The sequence below is a fragment of the Apium graveolens genome, chromosome 7 (genome assembly GCF_009905375.1).
Source record: "Apium graveolens cultivar Ventura chromosome 7, ASM990537v1, whole genome shotgun sequence".
Classification (NCBI taxonomy): domain Eukaryota; kingdom Viridiplantae; phylum Streptophyta; class Magnoliopsida; order Apiales; family Apiaceae; genus Apium; species Apium graveolens.
The window spans coordinates 36,840,897-36,858,590 of record NC_133653.1 but is presented as its reverse complement, the minus strand read 5'-3'; the positions used below and the strand labels follow the sequence as shown (position 1 = coordinate 36,858,590).

The following is a 17,694-nucleotide window of genomic DNA, read 5'->3' as shown; positions in this document are numbered from 1 at the left end:
TTTTGTTAAGCGTTTAGGGAATGTAACCTTTAAGGAATGTAACTTTTGTTAAGCTAACTAGATTTCTTATCATATATCTTTGTTACTTTGTGAATTGTGTTTGGGTGTACAGGTATATAAATATGGTCTATCATCAGTGCTGGTCATAAGCACTATTATATTTTTTTTGGGATCTTAATTCGACTAACGTTGGTTGAGTTTAAATGACATTTGTTGGATAAATACAGTCGAATTTAGAGACATCGGTCGAGTTTAATATTCGACCAAAAACAGTAAAGGTTATTTTTTGGTTAAAAATAGTTGAATTTATTTTTTTACTAAAAGCGGTCGAATTTCAAAAGTGACCAGCTACGGTGGAATTTAGTATTTTAGGCGGGAATTTTAAATTATAAAAAAAATTGGCGCTGTTTTCAAATTTCAAGTGAAAATTTGAAAATTTAAAGTAAAATTCTGGTGGAATCAAAAATTGACCGTCTTCGGTTGAATTTTTACAGTCGAATTTAAACAGTTGTAATTTTCCGGTCGTATTTCGACGGTCGAATTTAGTTAAATACGACCGAATTTCTAAATTCGACTCCCTCTATTACAACTGATTTAAAATCGGTCGTATTTAGTTTAATTCGACCGCGCGCGGTCGAAACAAGGCTAAATTCGACTGATTTTAAGCTAAATTGGACTGATTTTTTCGGTCAAATTTAGCCTTGTTTCTTGTAGTGTTACTTAAACAGGTAAGTTCTCTGAGTACATAATTGTGATATTTATTTCAATTTTAAATTAGACAAATTACTGGATTTCAAGTTCGAATTGGAAGAAAGTATTTTTGCATGCATTTAAAGCACATCCATGCATCTAAAGACATTTTTGCAGTTGGCAAATAGATAGAACATATATCACCCATTACAGTATTTTAGTATAATTTTTATATTAATTTAGTGTAAAAATTATACATTTTAAAAAAATTCTAATCCAACTCATTAACACTAAATTTTACATCATTTTTATACAAGTTATTTTATTATTAAAATACAAAAATAAAGTAAAAAATAATAAAATGATACGAAATAAATAAAATAAATTTGTTTTGATAAAGGAGTATAAGGATATATAAAAAATTCTAAAAATTTAGTGTAACATCAAATTTTGTATAAATAACATCAAAATGATATAATTAATTTTAAAGTTGGGTTTTAGGGAAGTTTTACATCAATACACTATAAAAATGTATATTTTTAGGTGAGTTGGAGATGGTGCAACATAATTGCTTTAATATTAACTTAAAACCTTTTTAATTAAGCTGTCACTTGGTGATATCGGTGACTGGTGAGTTTGTAAGTTCTAGTAGCGGAGTGATGAACTAAAAGCATACAATTTATTTAAATGTTAAAAATGGAGAATTATCGTCTTTCTTTTTTCTGGGGTAGGAAATTATCTTAGCTGCCTTAGTAGAATAAGAGATTTTTTTATGATGTGCTCAACGACACACAATAATCACTAACTCATAGACTTTCTTAACCTGAGTGTGTAAATTATGAAATATGCTAAACGGCTCCCAAGCAGTTTTGAGGTATCAATCAGTGAAGATTTCAGTGACGGAGAAAATCAATCAAATTGAAGTAAAAAATTGATTATGTCCCGGCACTAACGAATTGTTTTCTTTAAAACTTTGGGCACTATAGCAACAACTGCACCAACTTTACTTTGCATTGTGGTCCATTTCTGAAAAGATTTCTTGTATCATTACAGATCCATCCCCACTCCTTGTAGTGCAGAGATGTAATAATTCAACTTCTATTCAAAAAGCACCCATGATTTATATTTTATAAACAGTATACAGTAATATAAAGTTATGAATATGCAGTGGATAGTGATATAAAGTTCATATAGTGGAGTCTTGTGGTGCCCCTTCCCCTTGCAATCTTGTTAAAGAATCTCGAATGCAAATCACAATAATTCTCAGTCGTTCAAATTCTATCTTTTTTCGTTTAGATATTTCCATGCATAATTCTATAAATCAATACACTCTTCACTCTTCACTCTTCACTCTTCACTCTTCACTTCACTCATCACTCCTCACCAACAAAAACATTGTTACTAAACTTTAATTCCTTGCACATTTTCTAATGGCAACCATGGCTGCAACTCTTACCTCTTCACTAACCTCGAAAATCTTCGAAAACAAAACCTCTTTCAGTGGATCACCCGTTTTCTCCCGGGTGTCCATCAAATCTGTCCCACAGAACCACTCTACTACCATCTCTGCAGTTGCAGCTCCGTCGTATGACCTAGACAACTTCAAATTCAACCCTATCAAAGAATCCATCGTGTCCCGAGAAATGACACGTAGGTACATGACTGACATGATAACCTATGCTGACACTGATGTTGTTGTTGTAGGCGCTGGATCAGCTGGTCTGTCATGCGCTTATGAGCTCAGCAAGAATCCTAATATCAACATAGCAATCATTGAACAATCTGTCAGCCCCGGTGGCGGTGCGTGGCTAGGTGGACAGCTCTTCTCAGCTATGGTTGTACGTAAACCAGCTCACAAGTTCCTAGACGAGCTCGAGATCGAGTACGATGAACAAGATGACTACGTGGTCATCAAGCATGCAGCACTGTTTACGTCAACGATTATGAGCAAACTTTTGGCGAGGCCAAATGTGAAGTTGTTCAATGCAGTGGCGGCTGAGGATTTGATTGTCAAGGGAGATAGAGTTGCTGGAGTTGTGACGAACTGGGCTCTTGTGTCAATGAATCATGACACACAATCTTGCATGGATCCAAATGTCATGGAAGCTAAGATTGTGGTTAGTTCGTGTGGACATGATGGCCCATTTGGAGCTACCGGCGTTAAGAGGTTGAGAAGTATTGGGATGATTGAGAGTGTTCCTGGAATGAAGGCTCTTGATATGAACGCTGCGGAGGATGCCATTGTTAAGCTTACTAGAGAAATTGTGCCAGGGATGATTGTAACCGGAATGGAAGTGGCCGAGATCGATGGATCCCCAAGAATGGTAAAATCTTGAAGCCCAAATTGTTCTATTCCATAAAAGCTTTAATCGTAATTTTAACCATTTTTTTATTTGGATTTTTGAAGTTCTAGTACAAAATTGTAACGAATATTTGTATGTGATGCAGGGACCAACATTCGGGGCGATGATGATGTCAGGCCAGAAGGCAGCACATTTGGCATTGAGGGCACTAGGTCTACCAAATGCATTGGAAGAGAGCCAGCCCGAGTTTGTGATTGCAGATGTTGCCGACGAGATAGTTGAAGCTTGATCAATCCTAATAGTAGGGGTAATGTGGTATGCCATAAATAATGCTGGATTGTGGAATAAATTTTCTCTGCAAGGAAAAAACAGATGTGTAGTTGTTCCTGTTTTTAGACCAAGGGGATGAGAATGTTGATAAGGTGAAGATCATGAATGTATCTGTAGTAGCTTTTGGTTGTACCGTACGCGCATGGTGATGAGCCGTGGTAATGATGTTGTAAGGGTCTGGATCATCGATCACCCATGATGGCTAAAAAATATTAAATTTGCATCTTTGCTTGGTTTTGGAGTTCCAAGTTCTACTGTGATATTAAACGAGACCAACTTCACAATATTATTTGCATGTCAAAATACATTAAGGAATCCAGATATTGTCCCATTTACAAGAAAATAGATCTAAGATTACTAATTTAATTACAAAATTAATATTGAAATATCACGACTGCTAGAAAGTATTGTTAATTTGGTAAACTTAAAATCTGAAACTATATACAAATTCGGTGAAATTTTTTAAAAAAATTACAATTTTTGAGACTAATTCAAATTTTGAGTTCGATAGTAATTAACGGATCAAATTATGTTCCTGTTATAAATTATGTGGGTAAACGAATCAGTCGAACTAATTAAATTGTATCCACTCGAGTTCAACATTTACTTTATATCTTCGGTTCAATTTTCAACCGGACTCTACTTGAAACTCAATTCCATAAAATTTCAATATGCTTGGGTGAGCCTCGAAAATTCAGATTATTTTACTAAATATTGACAAATGTTTAAATATAAAAACTTTGCAGTCAGCTCGACTCGATTATATATGAATTCGATCTAAATTTTTAAACAAGTTAATATTAACATTTTAAAATTAAGTATGTATTAAAATTAATAAAAAAATAATTAAGTTTGCAAGTCGAAGTTAAATCTAGCTTGACCCAATTATTTTGAAACAAAATCCAAACATTTTTTGAATCAAATTCAAGATGGCCGGTGAAGAAATGATTTGACTACTTTTCTCCAAACCTTTACCGAACACTCAGTAAAAATACTCTTACCTTTTAATTTTTACACAATTAAATTCTTCTGATTTCATAGAAGAGTACTAAAGAATACGTGATTAAAAATTTTATGATTGCAATCTCGACTGAATATATTTTTTGAAGGATATAATTTATTATTCAACGATATATTGTGGCGCAGTTTATTACTCATTTATCTCGTATACTTGTATATATATTTTTTTATTATTTTTTGAGTTTCGTGAGTAAAAAAAAGAAAACCACATTATTTATTTTTAAATTTCTGTTAGTTTGAGAAATTCTAAATTTAAAAGCTGATACCTGCTATAAGGTGTATAAATAATTTTCTAGCGAATAATATTAAAATTAGATAAAATATAATCGACATGGACAATATGTAATTTTAATGATATTCTCGATGCTACTACTGTAATATTGAGTTTACCGTTAATATCATCACCTTTCTGACTTGTAATTGTGATATCCTTAAACAAAAGGTTAAAAAAATGTTAAATTAGAAGGATACCCCGTATTAAAGTAAAAAGTATAGTGATAACAGCAGCAAAATTCAATCTAAGTGATACTAGCCGCAAAATCCCATGTAATACATCTATATATACTATATTAGCTGAAAACCTATGCTATGCAGAATCACACATTTTTTTTTAATATTATATAATTTTTTTAAAAAAATTGAGTTTAAATTTATTCATTTAAAAATTTCAATTATACGACTTCATGATAATTATATTAATACATCTATATGTTCATTGTTTTTATAACGTTTAAACCTGTTGAAAGTAATAGTCTCGGTAACCAGAAAAAAAATATTATTTTTATTATTTTATTCAGAGTAAAAATTCAATGTCTTCTAGGACCTTAAAGAAATTATTCTAGCGAGTTATTACTTAATGGATTGACTATAAGAGCTATTTTAAAAAGAAAATAATACTAATTGAACGATATAATTTTATTAATATTACTTAATCGATTTATTATTTCATCTTATCCCGAGGCCCATTATATCAACCAAAGCCAATTCATTATATTTAGTTTGCTTAAATTTATTTTAGCCAGAAATATCAATTAGAATAATATAGAACTCAATATAATAGAATTTAAATTGGTAGAAAAAATTAATTTAAATATTGGTAGAAGAAGTTGACTTTAATATCAATTATAGTGATATAGAGTTTGATATAATATATAGTTTAATTTGGTGGAGGAAGTTAACTTTAATATCAATTTAAATTAGTATTGATTGATCAACATTAATTAAAATTAAAATAAATAGGTAAGGGTAGATAAGTAATCAATTAAAATTAGAATTGATTGACCAACACCAATTAAAATAAAAATAAATAGGTAACGGTAGATAAGTAATTTCAGCAAGTACAGACCGACCGATTACCAAACTTTTAATGTTTCGTCTAATATAATATAATATATATACTGTTATATTAAAGACGAAATATTAAAAGTTTGGTTATTGCTTGTTGGTCGTTCTATTATATTCAAAATATGACACTTAATATTATATTTAAAACAAAACACCTAAAATGACTCGTCTATTAATTCTATTATATTTAAAATAGGACACTTATATTATGACACTTAATATTATATTTAAAACAGGACACCTAAAATTAATCTCCTATCAATTTTATTATATTTAAAAAAGGACACTTATCAAAATTAGTATTATTTAAGAGGTACAAGGTTCGAATCATACCGGCAACATATTAAAGTTATAAAAAAATAGTATTATTTAAGAGGTATAATCAAAATTAGAATTTACAATAAATATTATAAAAACAACTGTGCATCGTACGGGTTATTGTTAGGCACAAAGCATGCGCTAAATAAATCACGCAAGTATACGCGTTCGCAAGTAATATAAAATGATTTCTAGTTCGTTCCCATAGAGACTCTGATTAATTATATTTAATTAACACTTACTTACCAATGTATGATTACTCTTCAATGTCAAGACAATAACAATTAAGGTTGATTAACTAATATTAACTACGAGAATTAAACACTTAAATTATCAATATTAAACACACATGAGACCATAACTTCATTACTACTTCATTCAATAGTTATCGTTATTACCCTTAGCATGTAATGGTGATGATATTAATCGAACAACATGAAACTGATAAGCGCCAACTTTCGTTGTACGAATACCATTCTACCAAGCATCCACAATTAAGATAGAAGTTGAATAGGCATCAATTATGTTGAGACCCTATATGTCTACAGAATTTGACAACATAACAATTTAAGCGCAAGTTATTCATTATGATTACACATGGCACGTAAAACGGTTAGAGTTACCCACTAATCATGCATACAATACATGAACCTATGCTAGCATGACAAGTTCTAAATCTCAAGATTCACTGTCGCTTCACAAGAGATTAACAAACTATCTTAAATGTTCGCGACACACATAAGACGAATACGCACAACCTATACTAGATATCATACAATCACCACATACCAAGATATTAAACAATTAACTAAAAAAATCCATAGTAAATCCGTTATGATCCCATGATCAAGATTAACCCATAATAGAACTCATCGTCACCATGTGTTCATATGAAAACATGATAATAACACAACGATATAAACTAATAAAAATACTTAATAAATAACAGAGTACGTCACAAGAGTATTAAGGTTCAAAGAGTAAAGAAAACTAGCATCCACTGTTACAACGAATTAAAAGAATCACAAGATAGCATATGCTTCCTCTTCTTCGTTGTTGCGTGCTAAAATGGTCTTTTTGATCTCCCCTCCTTGTTGCTTGTTGTTCAAAACATCTCCCCAATAGGTTTATATAAGAGTCCACAAGAAACATCGCCAACAGAAGCCCATTAGAACTTGAATTCTAAAAATCAGATTCTGAAATTACGAATCCATGCGGCCACCTCCTCCTTCCAGGCGGGCGCCTGCTACCAAGCGGTCTACTCCTTCCAGGCGGGCGCCTGCAAGCCTTTTGGAATTTTTCTAAGTTTGCTTCTGATTTTGCCGATTTCTTTGCACAACTCCCCGCAACTGATCCCAAGTACTTCCCTTAGCTTATTTTAATGAAATTCTCCTATTTAAGCAAGTTACACCCTGAAATGCAAAAATACTCGAAAACACATTAAATACACAAAATACTCGAGTTCAAGACACCAATTCAAGCAGTTATGCGACGCTCTAAGTGGTATAAAATGCCACTTATCACACCCCCAAAATTAAATCGATGTTTGTCCTCAAGCAGCACAGACTCAAACTTAGAATAAAAACATGCATGAATGCCAACTATATGAATGCAGCGATCCCCATCGCGATGACTAAACCAACTAACACATGACATATCAACAAATACAATTAGGCGATTAAAGATCAATCAAATCACGCAAGCTAACATACAACTAGAAACTTGGTGTGTGCGAATGCTTAACAGATATGCTTCGAAACTAGATCAATCATCATAACTTAATTATCCTCAAGGAAATCACAAGATTATACGAAGAATATATTCTAGGCACAAAATGACTTATAACACTACAAGATTATTGGAGTTTATTACGGAATCATGCTTTTTATTCAACACATAAACAAATGCTTATTTGATCGTGCAATGAGTGAGGTCCACAAAAGACTTATGCAATGGTATCCATTTAGCGAGCGTTAGGTTAACGGATCCCAGGCTATAAAAGCCTTAGGTCACTAGGCACAAAGTCCCCTAAGAACTTAATAACTCGAATACCAAATAGCTCACTCGTGACCAATTATGCATTAAACCATATTTTTGTTTCTTTTTTTCCTTTTTTCTATTTTTTTCCAATTTCTGAGCAAGTGCGTTTCGCTCCATCTTGCTCAACCCTACACTACTCGTATACAATACGAGCCGGCTACTAGCCAATTGACGCCTAGCCATAACTAGCAATGAATTCCAATTTTTACTCCAATTTTATCTTTTCATGCCTTTTATCATTAAGAGCCTATCATACATTCTAAGTATAAGCAATAGATTAACCTAAAAAACCATCAAACCATGACAACAATCTAGTCCTTAAGCATACTCTAAGACTTAGTGAAATTATAAGTGTTTCTAGCATGCATGTCATCCTAACAAGATTTAACATCACTTTAACGCTATCACCACACTCGCATCAATATCACATATCAATCGGTAAAGCAACACAAAAGGGATCATGGTATATGCATAAGCTATATGACATGATAAATAAAGCTATAAAATAAAAAAAAACTATATGGAAAAAAATATGCAACTATATGAACTAAACTATCATGAAAATGCAACTACATGACACACAAAAGAAAATATATTCCTTAACTACCACCCTCAAACTTAGAATCTTCACTGTCCCCAGTGAAGGTAATAGAAAGGAATACATGGTATACCTACTCAGAAGAATCATCATTATCATCACCCTCAGAGGGTGGAGTGTCAGGAGGTGGATAAGTAGAATCCTCACCATAAACGGGCCATTGGATGTCAGCTCCAAGGCCTCTAAATGCAGTCCCAAGTGCTAGGGTGAGCTCCTGCGCAAACCTACTATGCGACTCATACATCGCATCCATCCTCCTGGAAAGCCTCATGTACTGGACATCAGCTAATCCCGAACCATCTCCTCCCTGGGCTCTCGAAGAACCTGCCTCTCCCTGAGCCTGACTAGACCTAACCATGTTAGCACCAGCTGCTGGACGTCCTCCTGGGAGGTGATATCCCAAACCATATGACTCGGGCTCTCCACTCATCCACTCTTGCATCGCATTCAGCGTCGATGAATCAATAGGAGCGGCCGGCATCTGCAGCTGCTCATAAGAAGGCTACTGGACTCCAACTGCCTTGCACAACTTTGTGACAATAGAGGCATACAGGATATTGTATTGCGACTTCCCCTTCAAAAACTTCAAAATCCCTTGGTAGATAAACTCACCAAGGTCCACATAATACTCCTCATTCAGAATCCCCCACAACAACCTGGCTCTCTCAACTGTAACCTCATGTGCATGCGAAGAAGGAAGAATATTAGCACAAATAAATGCATTCCATACACGAGCATACATGTTCATGGTGACAGCCAGGAAAGAACGATAATTGTTAGATCCCCTCTTAAACTTCCATACCGTGCCTGGCTGACAAAGAGTAGCAATAATCAAATCTGAGTCAAAATCCTCAGGGGTCTTTTCATTCCAATTCTCCTCTTGGAGTATCCTTTGTCGCTTCCCAATAACACGGTGAATCGCCTCGGGCTGGTAATCAACAGTAAGCCCACGAACAACAGAAAATCCATTCTTGTCGGCCTTGGCATTCACATAGAACTCGCGAACAACACTCATCGGAACCGCCTCAGGTGACTCGCAGAAAGTAATCCATCCCTTCTCTGCAATCATCGGTAACAACTCACCATCCCTCCCCGATGGCAAGAACCCCCTCTCCTTCATAATCGGCTTATTCAAAAGCTTAGCATACTCCTCCTCAGCATCCTTATCCAACAATCGGGGCCTCGCAGCAGTGTTCCTCGATGAATCAGTAGCAGTCGGGTTGGTGCTGCTGTTACCCATAGTTCTTGATCTCTTTGGGGCCATAAAAACTGAGAATTAGGGCTTGAGAGTTTGTGTTTTGTGTGTAGGAGAGAGTTTGAGAGTTGAAAGTATATGAGATGTGTAATATGAGGTTTTATGTATATATAGGATATGCTTAGGGTTAGAAATTGAATTGGAGTGGGATTGTGGCTAATTTGTAGGAAGAAAATTGTGGGTAATGGGGATTGTGGGTTGTGGTTTTTTTTGTTTTTATTTTTTATAGGCTGAAAACAAAATTTTTAAGGTTCAGGTCCGCAGGCGGTCGCCTGGAACCAGCAGGCGGGCGCCTGCTAGCAGGCGGGCGCCTGCAAGGTCTCTGGAAAAAAATATCTGCCAATATTTTTCTGATTTTTTTGGGTTTTTGGATAGAGTACTAAATTCTAAGGGTTCTTATGATCTCATATCTTGGGTTGCCTCCCAAGAAGCACTTCTTTTACGCCATTAGCTTGACGTAGAGTAATGCGATCAAGTTGACAATAAAACGGCACTAACCACTTCACGGTTTGCCGTATCCCCATAATAGTGCTTCAATCTCTAAACATTTACTTTGAATGCTTGGCCCGGATCGTTCTTAAAAATCTCCACCGCTCCATGTGGAAACACAATTTTGACGATAAATGGTCCAGACCACCTTGATTTCAACTTTCCAGGAAAAAATCGGAGACGAGAGTTGAATAGAAGAACTTGTTTCCCCAGCACGAATGACTTAGGAGATAGCTTCCTGTCATGCCAATTTTTTACTTTTTCCTTGTACATTTTATTGTTTTCGCACGCTTGAAGTCGAAATTCATCAAGTTCATTTAACTGAAGTATTCGCTTCTTCCCAGCTGCATCTAGATCAAGATTTAACTTCTTCAATTCTCAATAAGCCATATGCTCAAGCTCCGCAGGTAAATGACATCCCTTACCATAGACAAGTTAAAACGGGGACATCCCAAGTGGAGTCTTGTATGCTGTTCTATAAGCCCAAACAACCTCATCGAGCTTCAAAGACCAATCTTTCCTTGACGGACAAACGACTTTCTCTAGATTACGCTTGATCTCTCTATTAGACACTTCAACTTGACCATTAGTTTACAGATGATAGGCAGTAGCAATACGATAATTCACATTATAGCGTTGCATCATAGAAGTGAACTTACGATTACAAAAATTCGACCCTTCATCACTTATGATAACTCGTGGCGTTCCAAACCTTGTGAATATCTACTTATGAAGAAAACTCAACATTACCTTTGCATCATTAGTCGGTAGAGCCTTGACTTCTACCCATTTCGAGACATAAACGACTGCCAGCAAGATGTACTGATTATTACAGGATGAGATAAATGGTCCCATGAAATCGATTCCCCAAACATCGAAGACCTCAACTTCAAGCATCACATTTAAAGGCATCTCATCCTTTCTAGTAAGATTCCCAACTCTTTGGCAATGATCACACCTTAAATGAACTAATGTGCATCCTTAAACAACGTAGGCCAGAAAAAACCTGCTTAAAGAATACGAGCTACTGTCTTTTCACCACCATAATGTCCACCATAAACTGTGGAATGACAGTCTCGTAATATCCCCTCCGTCTCACAGAATGGGATACATCTCCTGATGATCTGGTCAGCTCCTTGTCTAAATAAATATGGTTCATCGCACATGTACCACTTCACCTCATGCGGAAACTTCTTCTTTTGAGTCGCATTCATATTAGGAGGCATTATATTGCTAACAAGATAGTTCACAATGTCTGCAAACTATGGCTCTTCCTCTTGAATTGTGAACAACTGCTCATCCGAAAAAGATTCGTTGATCAATATCTTATCATGTGAAGTAGAATCAGGATTCTCCAATCTAGAGAGATGGTCAACTACTTGATTTTCAGTACCTTTTCGATCCTTGATCTCTAACTCAAATTCCTGTAGCAAGAGCACCCAACAGATAAGTCTAGGCTTCGAATCCTTCTTTGAGACCAGATAGCGGATGGCAGTGTGATCAGTAAACACTGTCACCTTTGTCCCAAGTAGATAAAATCGAAATTTTTCAAAACCAAAAACTATCGCCAAGAGCTCCTTCTCAGTAGTGGTGTAGTTCATTTGAGCTCCATTTAGTGTCTTACTGGCATAGTAGACCACATGAAAGATACTAGACTTTCGCTGCCCAAGAACTGCTCCCACTGCATAATCACTTGTGTCGCACATCATCTCAAAAGGTTTTCTCCAATCAGGTGATGTAATAACTGGCGCAGTGATCAAACTCTTCTTTAGAGTCTCGAATGCTGCCAAGCATTCATCATCAAATTTGAAAGGCACATCTTTCTCGAGCAAGTTGCACAACGGCTTAGATATATTAGAGAAGTCCTTGATGAAACGCCGATAAAAACCCGCATGACCAAGAAAGCTACGGATTCCTTTCACAGAAATAAGTGGCGGAAGATTTTCAATGACTCCCACCTTGGCCTTATCCACCTCAAGACCCTTACTAGAGACCTTATGCCCAATAATAATGCCTTGTTGCACCATGAAATGATATTTTTCCCAATTGAGTACTAGATTTTTTTCCACACACCTTTTGTGCACCAAACGGAGATTATTCAAGCATTCATCATACGAATGTCCAAAGACGGAGAAGTTGTCCATGAACACTTTGACATTATTTCCAATCATATCAGAGAATATAGCCATCATGCATCCCTAAAAAGTGGCAGGTGCGCCACATAAGCCAAAAGATACTCTGCGAAAAGCAAACGTGCCGAATGGACAAGTGAAACTAGTCTTCTCTTGATCTTCTGGTGCAATGCAAATCTGATTGTAACCCGAATAGCCATCCAGAAGATAATAATACTCATGACCAGCCAACCTATCAAGCATCTGATCAATAAATGGAAGAGGGAAGTGATCCTTCCTTGTGGCTTTATTCAACTTTCTGTAATCCATGCATACCCTCCATCATGTGACTGCTTGAGTAGGGATGAGCTCGTTCTTCTCATTTACTACCACGGTAATACCTCCTTTCTTAGGTACACATTGCACGGGGCTCATCCAAGAACTGTTAGAAATAGGATATATGATTCCTGCATCCAGGTACTTTAGAATTTCTTTCTTCACCACTTCTTTCATGATAGGATTAAGCCTTCATTGTTGCTCAACAGTCGGCTTGCTACCTTCCTCTAGCAGAATTTTATGCATGCAGTACGAAGGGCTGATCCCTTTTATATCTGCTATAGTCCATCCGATGGCCGATTTGAATTCTCTCAAAATACTCAAGAGCTTGTCCTCATCACTACCTGAAAGGTCAGCTGAAATAATAACAGGCAAAGTAGATGCATCACCTGAAAAAGCATACCTCAAGTGTTCAGGCAATGGCTTAAGCTCCAAAATAGGTGCTTCATCGATAGATGGTTTGAGCTTTCCCTCAGCATTTTTGAGATTAGTATTTTCGAGAGATTCAAATGGCATGTCTAACTTTCGTTTCCAAGGAGAAGCATTCAGATATTGTAACTACTCATTGCAGCATCATCTTCACTGTCAAATTCCCCCAATAAGGTTTTTTCTAAGGCATCGGACCTTAGCACATGATCAAGTTCTGAAATAACTGCATAATCGACCAAATCCATCTTGAAGCACTCCTCATCTTCCGTAGGGAATTTCATTGCATTGAACACATTGAATGTCACATCCTGATCTTGCACCTTCATAGTAAGTACACCTTTTTGCACATCAATCAAGGTACGACCTGTAGCCAAGAAAGGTCTTCCCAAAATTATGGGAATCTTATTATCTTCCTCAAAATCCAGAATGACAAAATCTGCAGGAAAGGTGAGCTTGTCCACCTTTACTAGCACGTCCTCCATGATGCCTCGTGGGTAAGTGATCGAACGATCAGCCAATTGTAGAGATATATAGGTGGGCTTCAGATCAGGAAAATTCAGCTTTTTGAAGATAGACAACAGCTTCAGATTGATGCTTGCTCCCAAATCACAAAGGCAATTGTAAAATGACAACTTGCCAATGGTGCAGGGAATGATGAAGCTACCTGGATCCTTAAGCTTTGGAGGTAACTTTTGTTGCAGCATAGCACTGCACTCTTCCGTCAGAGCAACAGTATCAAGATCATCCAGTTTCAGCTTCCTTGAAAGAATACTTTTCATGAATTTCGCATAACTAGTCATTTGCTCCAGAGCCTCAGCTAAAGGTATGTTGATGTGAAGTTTCTTGAACACCTCCAGAAACTTACCAAATTGCTTGTCCAGCTTTTGTTTTTGCAATCTCTTAGGAAAAGGTGGTGGAGGATAGAGTTGTTTCTCCCCTGTATTACCCTCAGGCAGAGTGTGTTCAACAGTAGTCTTTCTTGGTTCCCCCTCTTTCTCCTTTTACTTTTCTTCTTCATCTACAACTTCAGCTTCTCCATCTTTTGCTTTTTCAGCATCAGTAACTTTTCCAGACCTTAAGGTGATAACTTTGACTTGCTCCTTAGCTTCCTTCCTTCCTTCCTGGCACTTCAGTATCGCTAGGAAGTGTGCCAGGTTGACGATTGAGCAAGGCATTAGCTATTTGTCCAATTTTATTTTCTAAGGTCTTGATCGAAACAGCCTGACTTTTTCACAACAACTTTAACTCCTCGAAATCAGCACTAGAAGGTGAAGAAGCACCTCCTTGTTGAGGATATGTTTGCCTTTGAGCATATTGTTGAGGTTGCTGGAATCCAGGTGGATTAAACTGTTTACTTGCAGCTTGCTGATATGGTTGCTGAACAATATTCTGATTATTGCTCGAGCTAAAATTTGGATGATTTCTATTATTAGGATGATAGATAGCGGGCACAGGCTGCTACGGTCGTTGATAATTGTTCACATACTGAACAGATTCATTAACAAGAGAACACTGATCCGTAGCATGAGAGCCTACACAAAGCTCACAGACAATAGCTATTTGATTGACTCCATAGTTGGCTAAAGAATCGACCTTCATAGACAGCGCTTGGAGCTGCGCTGCAATAGCTGTAGCTGCATCAACTTCCAAAATACCTGCTACCTTCCCAGGCATCATCCTTTGAGTTGGGTTTTGATACTCGTTTGCATCCATAGTTTCAATGAGATTATAGGCCTTAGTATAGTTTTTGTCCCACAAGGCGCCTCCAGAAGCTGCATCGAGCATGGGCCTAGATTGGACCCCCAAACCATTGTAGAAACCAGTGATCACCATCCAGTCAGGCATACCATGATGTTGAGACTTTCTCAACATCTCCTTATAGCGCTCCCAAGTTTCACACATAGTTTCTCCTGGTTGCTGTGCAAACTGAGTAAGAGCACTCCCCATAGCTGCAGTTTTGGCCATTGGATAGAACTTCACCAGAAACTTTTGTGCAAGATCTTGCCAAGTAGTGATGGACCCAGCCGGTAAAGAATGTAACCAGTCCTTAGCTTTGTCCCTCAGAGAGAATGGGAAAAGCCTCAGCTTGATAGCCTCATCAATAACACCATTATATTTGAAAGTACTACAGATCTCGACAAAATTCCTGATATGCATGTTGGGATCTTCAGTCGCGGGACCTCCGAAAGAAATAGAATTCTGCACCATCTGAATAGTGCTCGGCTTGATTTCAAAATTATTAGCATCAATAGCCGGATGAATGATGTTTGATTGAATGCCATCAATTTTAGGCCGAGAAAAGTCCATAAGAGCTAGATCAGCTTGAACTATACGATCACCCATTATTTCAAGTTCTTTCTTTTCACTCTCTTTATCTGAATCTTCAAAAACTATCTTCTCCTGAAAATCAAGAGCTGTATCTGTCTCCTCAGCTTTATCCAGAGTCCTTTTGCGAGTGCGAGAACGTGTTTGCATAAACGCTCATTAGAGTACCTGAAACAAAACCGAAAGCAGTAAGTAACAAATCTTAATCACTGAATCCTAACGACCAATGATGGTAAGTACATAAACTAAATAAATTAACACCGAGTCCCCGGAAGCGGCGCCGAAAACTTGTTAGGCACAAAGCATGTAATAAATCACGCAAGTATACGCGTTCGCAAGTAATATAGAATGATTTCTAGTTCGTTCCCACAGAGACTCTGATTAATTATATTTAATTAACACTTACTCACCATGTATGATTACTCTTCAATGTCAAGACAATAACAATTAAGGTTGATTAACTAATATTAACTACGACAATTAAACACTTAAATTATCAATATTAAACACACATGAGACCATAACTTCATTACTACTTCATTCAATAGTTATTGTTATTACCCTTAGCATGTAATGGTGATGATATTAATCGAGCAAACGAAACTGATAAGCGCCAACTTTCGTTGTACGAATACCATTCTACCAAGCATCCACAATTAAGATAGAAGTTGAATAGGAATCAATTATGTTGACACCCTATATGTCTACAGAATTTGACAACATAACGATTTAAGCGCAAGTTATTCATTATGATTACACAGGGCAAGTAAAATGGTTAGAGTTACCCACTAATCATGCATACAATACATGAACCTATGATAGCATGACAAGTTCTAAATCTCAAGATTCACTGTCGCTTCACAAGAGATTAACAAACTATCTTATATGTTCGCGATGCACATAAGACGAATACGCACAACCTATGCTAGATATCATAGAATCACCACATACCAAGATATTAAACAATTAACTAAAGAAATCCATAGTAAATCTGCTATGATCCCATGATCACGATTATCCCATAATAGAACTCATCGTCACCATGGGTTCATATGAAAACATGATAATAACACAATGATATAAACTAATAAAAATAAATAATAAATAACAGAGTACGTCACAAGAGTATTAAGGTTCAAAGAGTAAATAAAACTAGCATCCACTGTTACAACGAATTAAAAGAATCACAAGATAACGTATGCGTCCTCTTCTTCGTTGTTGCGTACTAAAACAGTCTTCTTGATCTCCTCTCCTTGTTGCTTGTTGTTCAAAACGTCTCTCCAATAGGTTTATATAAGAGTCCACAAGAAACAGCGCCAACAGAAGCCCATTAGAACTTGAATTCTAAAAATCAGATTCTGAAATTACGAATCTAGGCGGCCGCCCGGTCGCCTGCTCCTTCCAGGCGGGCGCCTTCAAGCCTTCTGAAATTTTCATAAGTTTGCTTCTGATTTTGCTGATTTCTTCGCACAACTCCCTGCAACTGATCCCAAGTACTTCCCTTAGCTTATTTTGATGAAATTCTCCTATCTAAGCAAGTTTCACCCTGAAATGCAAAAACACTCGAAAATGCGTTAAATACACAAAATACTCGAGTTCAAGGCACCAATTCAAGCCGTTATGAGACACTCTAAGTGGTATAAAATGCCATTTATCAGTTATATACTAGTAGATTATAATAGACGAAACATTAAAAGTCTGATAGTTGGTTGGTTGGTCAGTACTTGCTGAAAATTACTTAATTGCTCTTTTTTAATTATTTAATTCTAATTACTGGGTCGATCAATTGCAATTCTAATTCTAATTGATATTGAAGTCAACTTCCTCTATTAATTTACCAATTTGAATTCTATTTTATATCGAACTCTATATCATTATAATTTATATTAAATTCAACTTCTTCTACCAATTTAAATTTTAATTCATATTGAGTTTTATATTATTTTAATTTATTACTTCAGACTAAATTAAATTTAAGTAGACTAAATATAATTTTTAAGATTTAGTTGATATATAATGTGACTCGTGTTAAGATAAAATAATAATACTATCAATCTCCCTAAAACATTATACTAATGAATTTGGATAAACAAAATAATATATTTT

The 17,694-nt window shown here is 36.1% G+C and overlaps 1 protein-coding gene across 1 annotated transcript; it reads left to right on the top strand.

Moving 5' to 3' along the window:
* Positions 1-2,031: 2,031 nt before the first annotated feature.
* On the top strand, positions 2,032-3,548 carry LOC141670922 (thiamine thiazole synthase 2, chloroplastic-like). Its single transcript, XM_074476979.1, has 2 exons — positions 2,032-3,014; positions 3,139-3,548. Exons 1-2 carry the CDS (start codon positions 2,121-2,123, stop codon positions 3,280-3,282), a joined length of 1,038 nt encoding a protein of 345 aa, XP_074333080.1. The 5' UTR covers positions 2,032-2,120; the 3' UTR covers positions 3,283-3,548.
* The last annotated feature ends 14,146 nt before the right edge of the window (positions 3,549-17,694 follow it).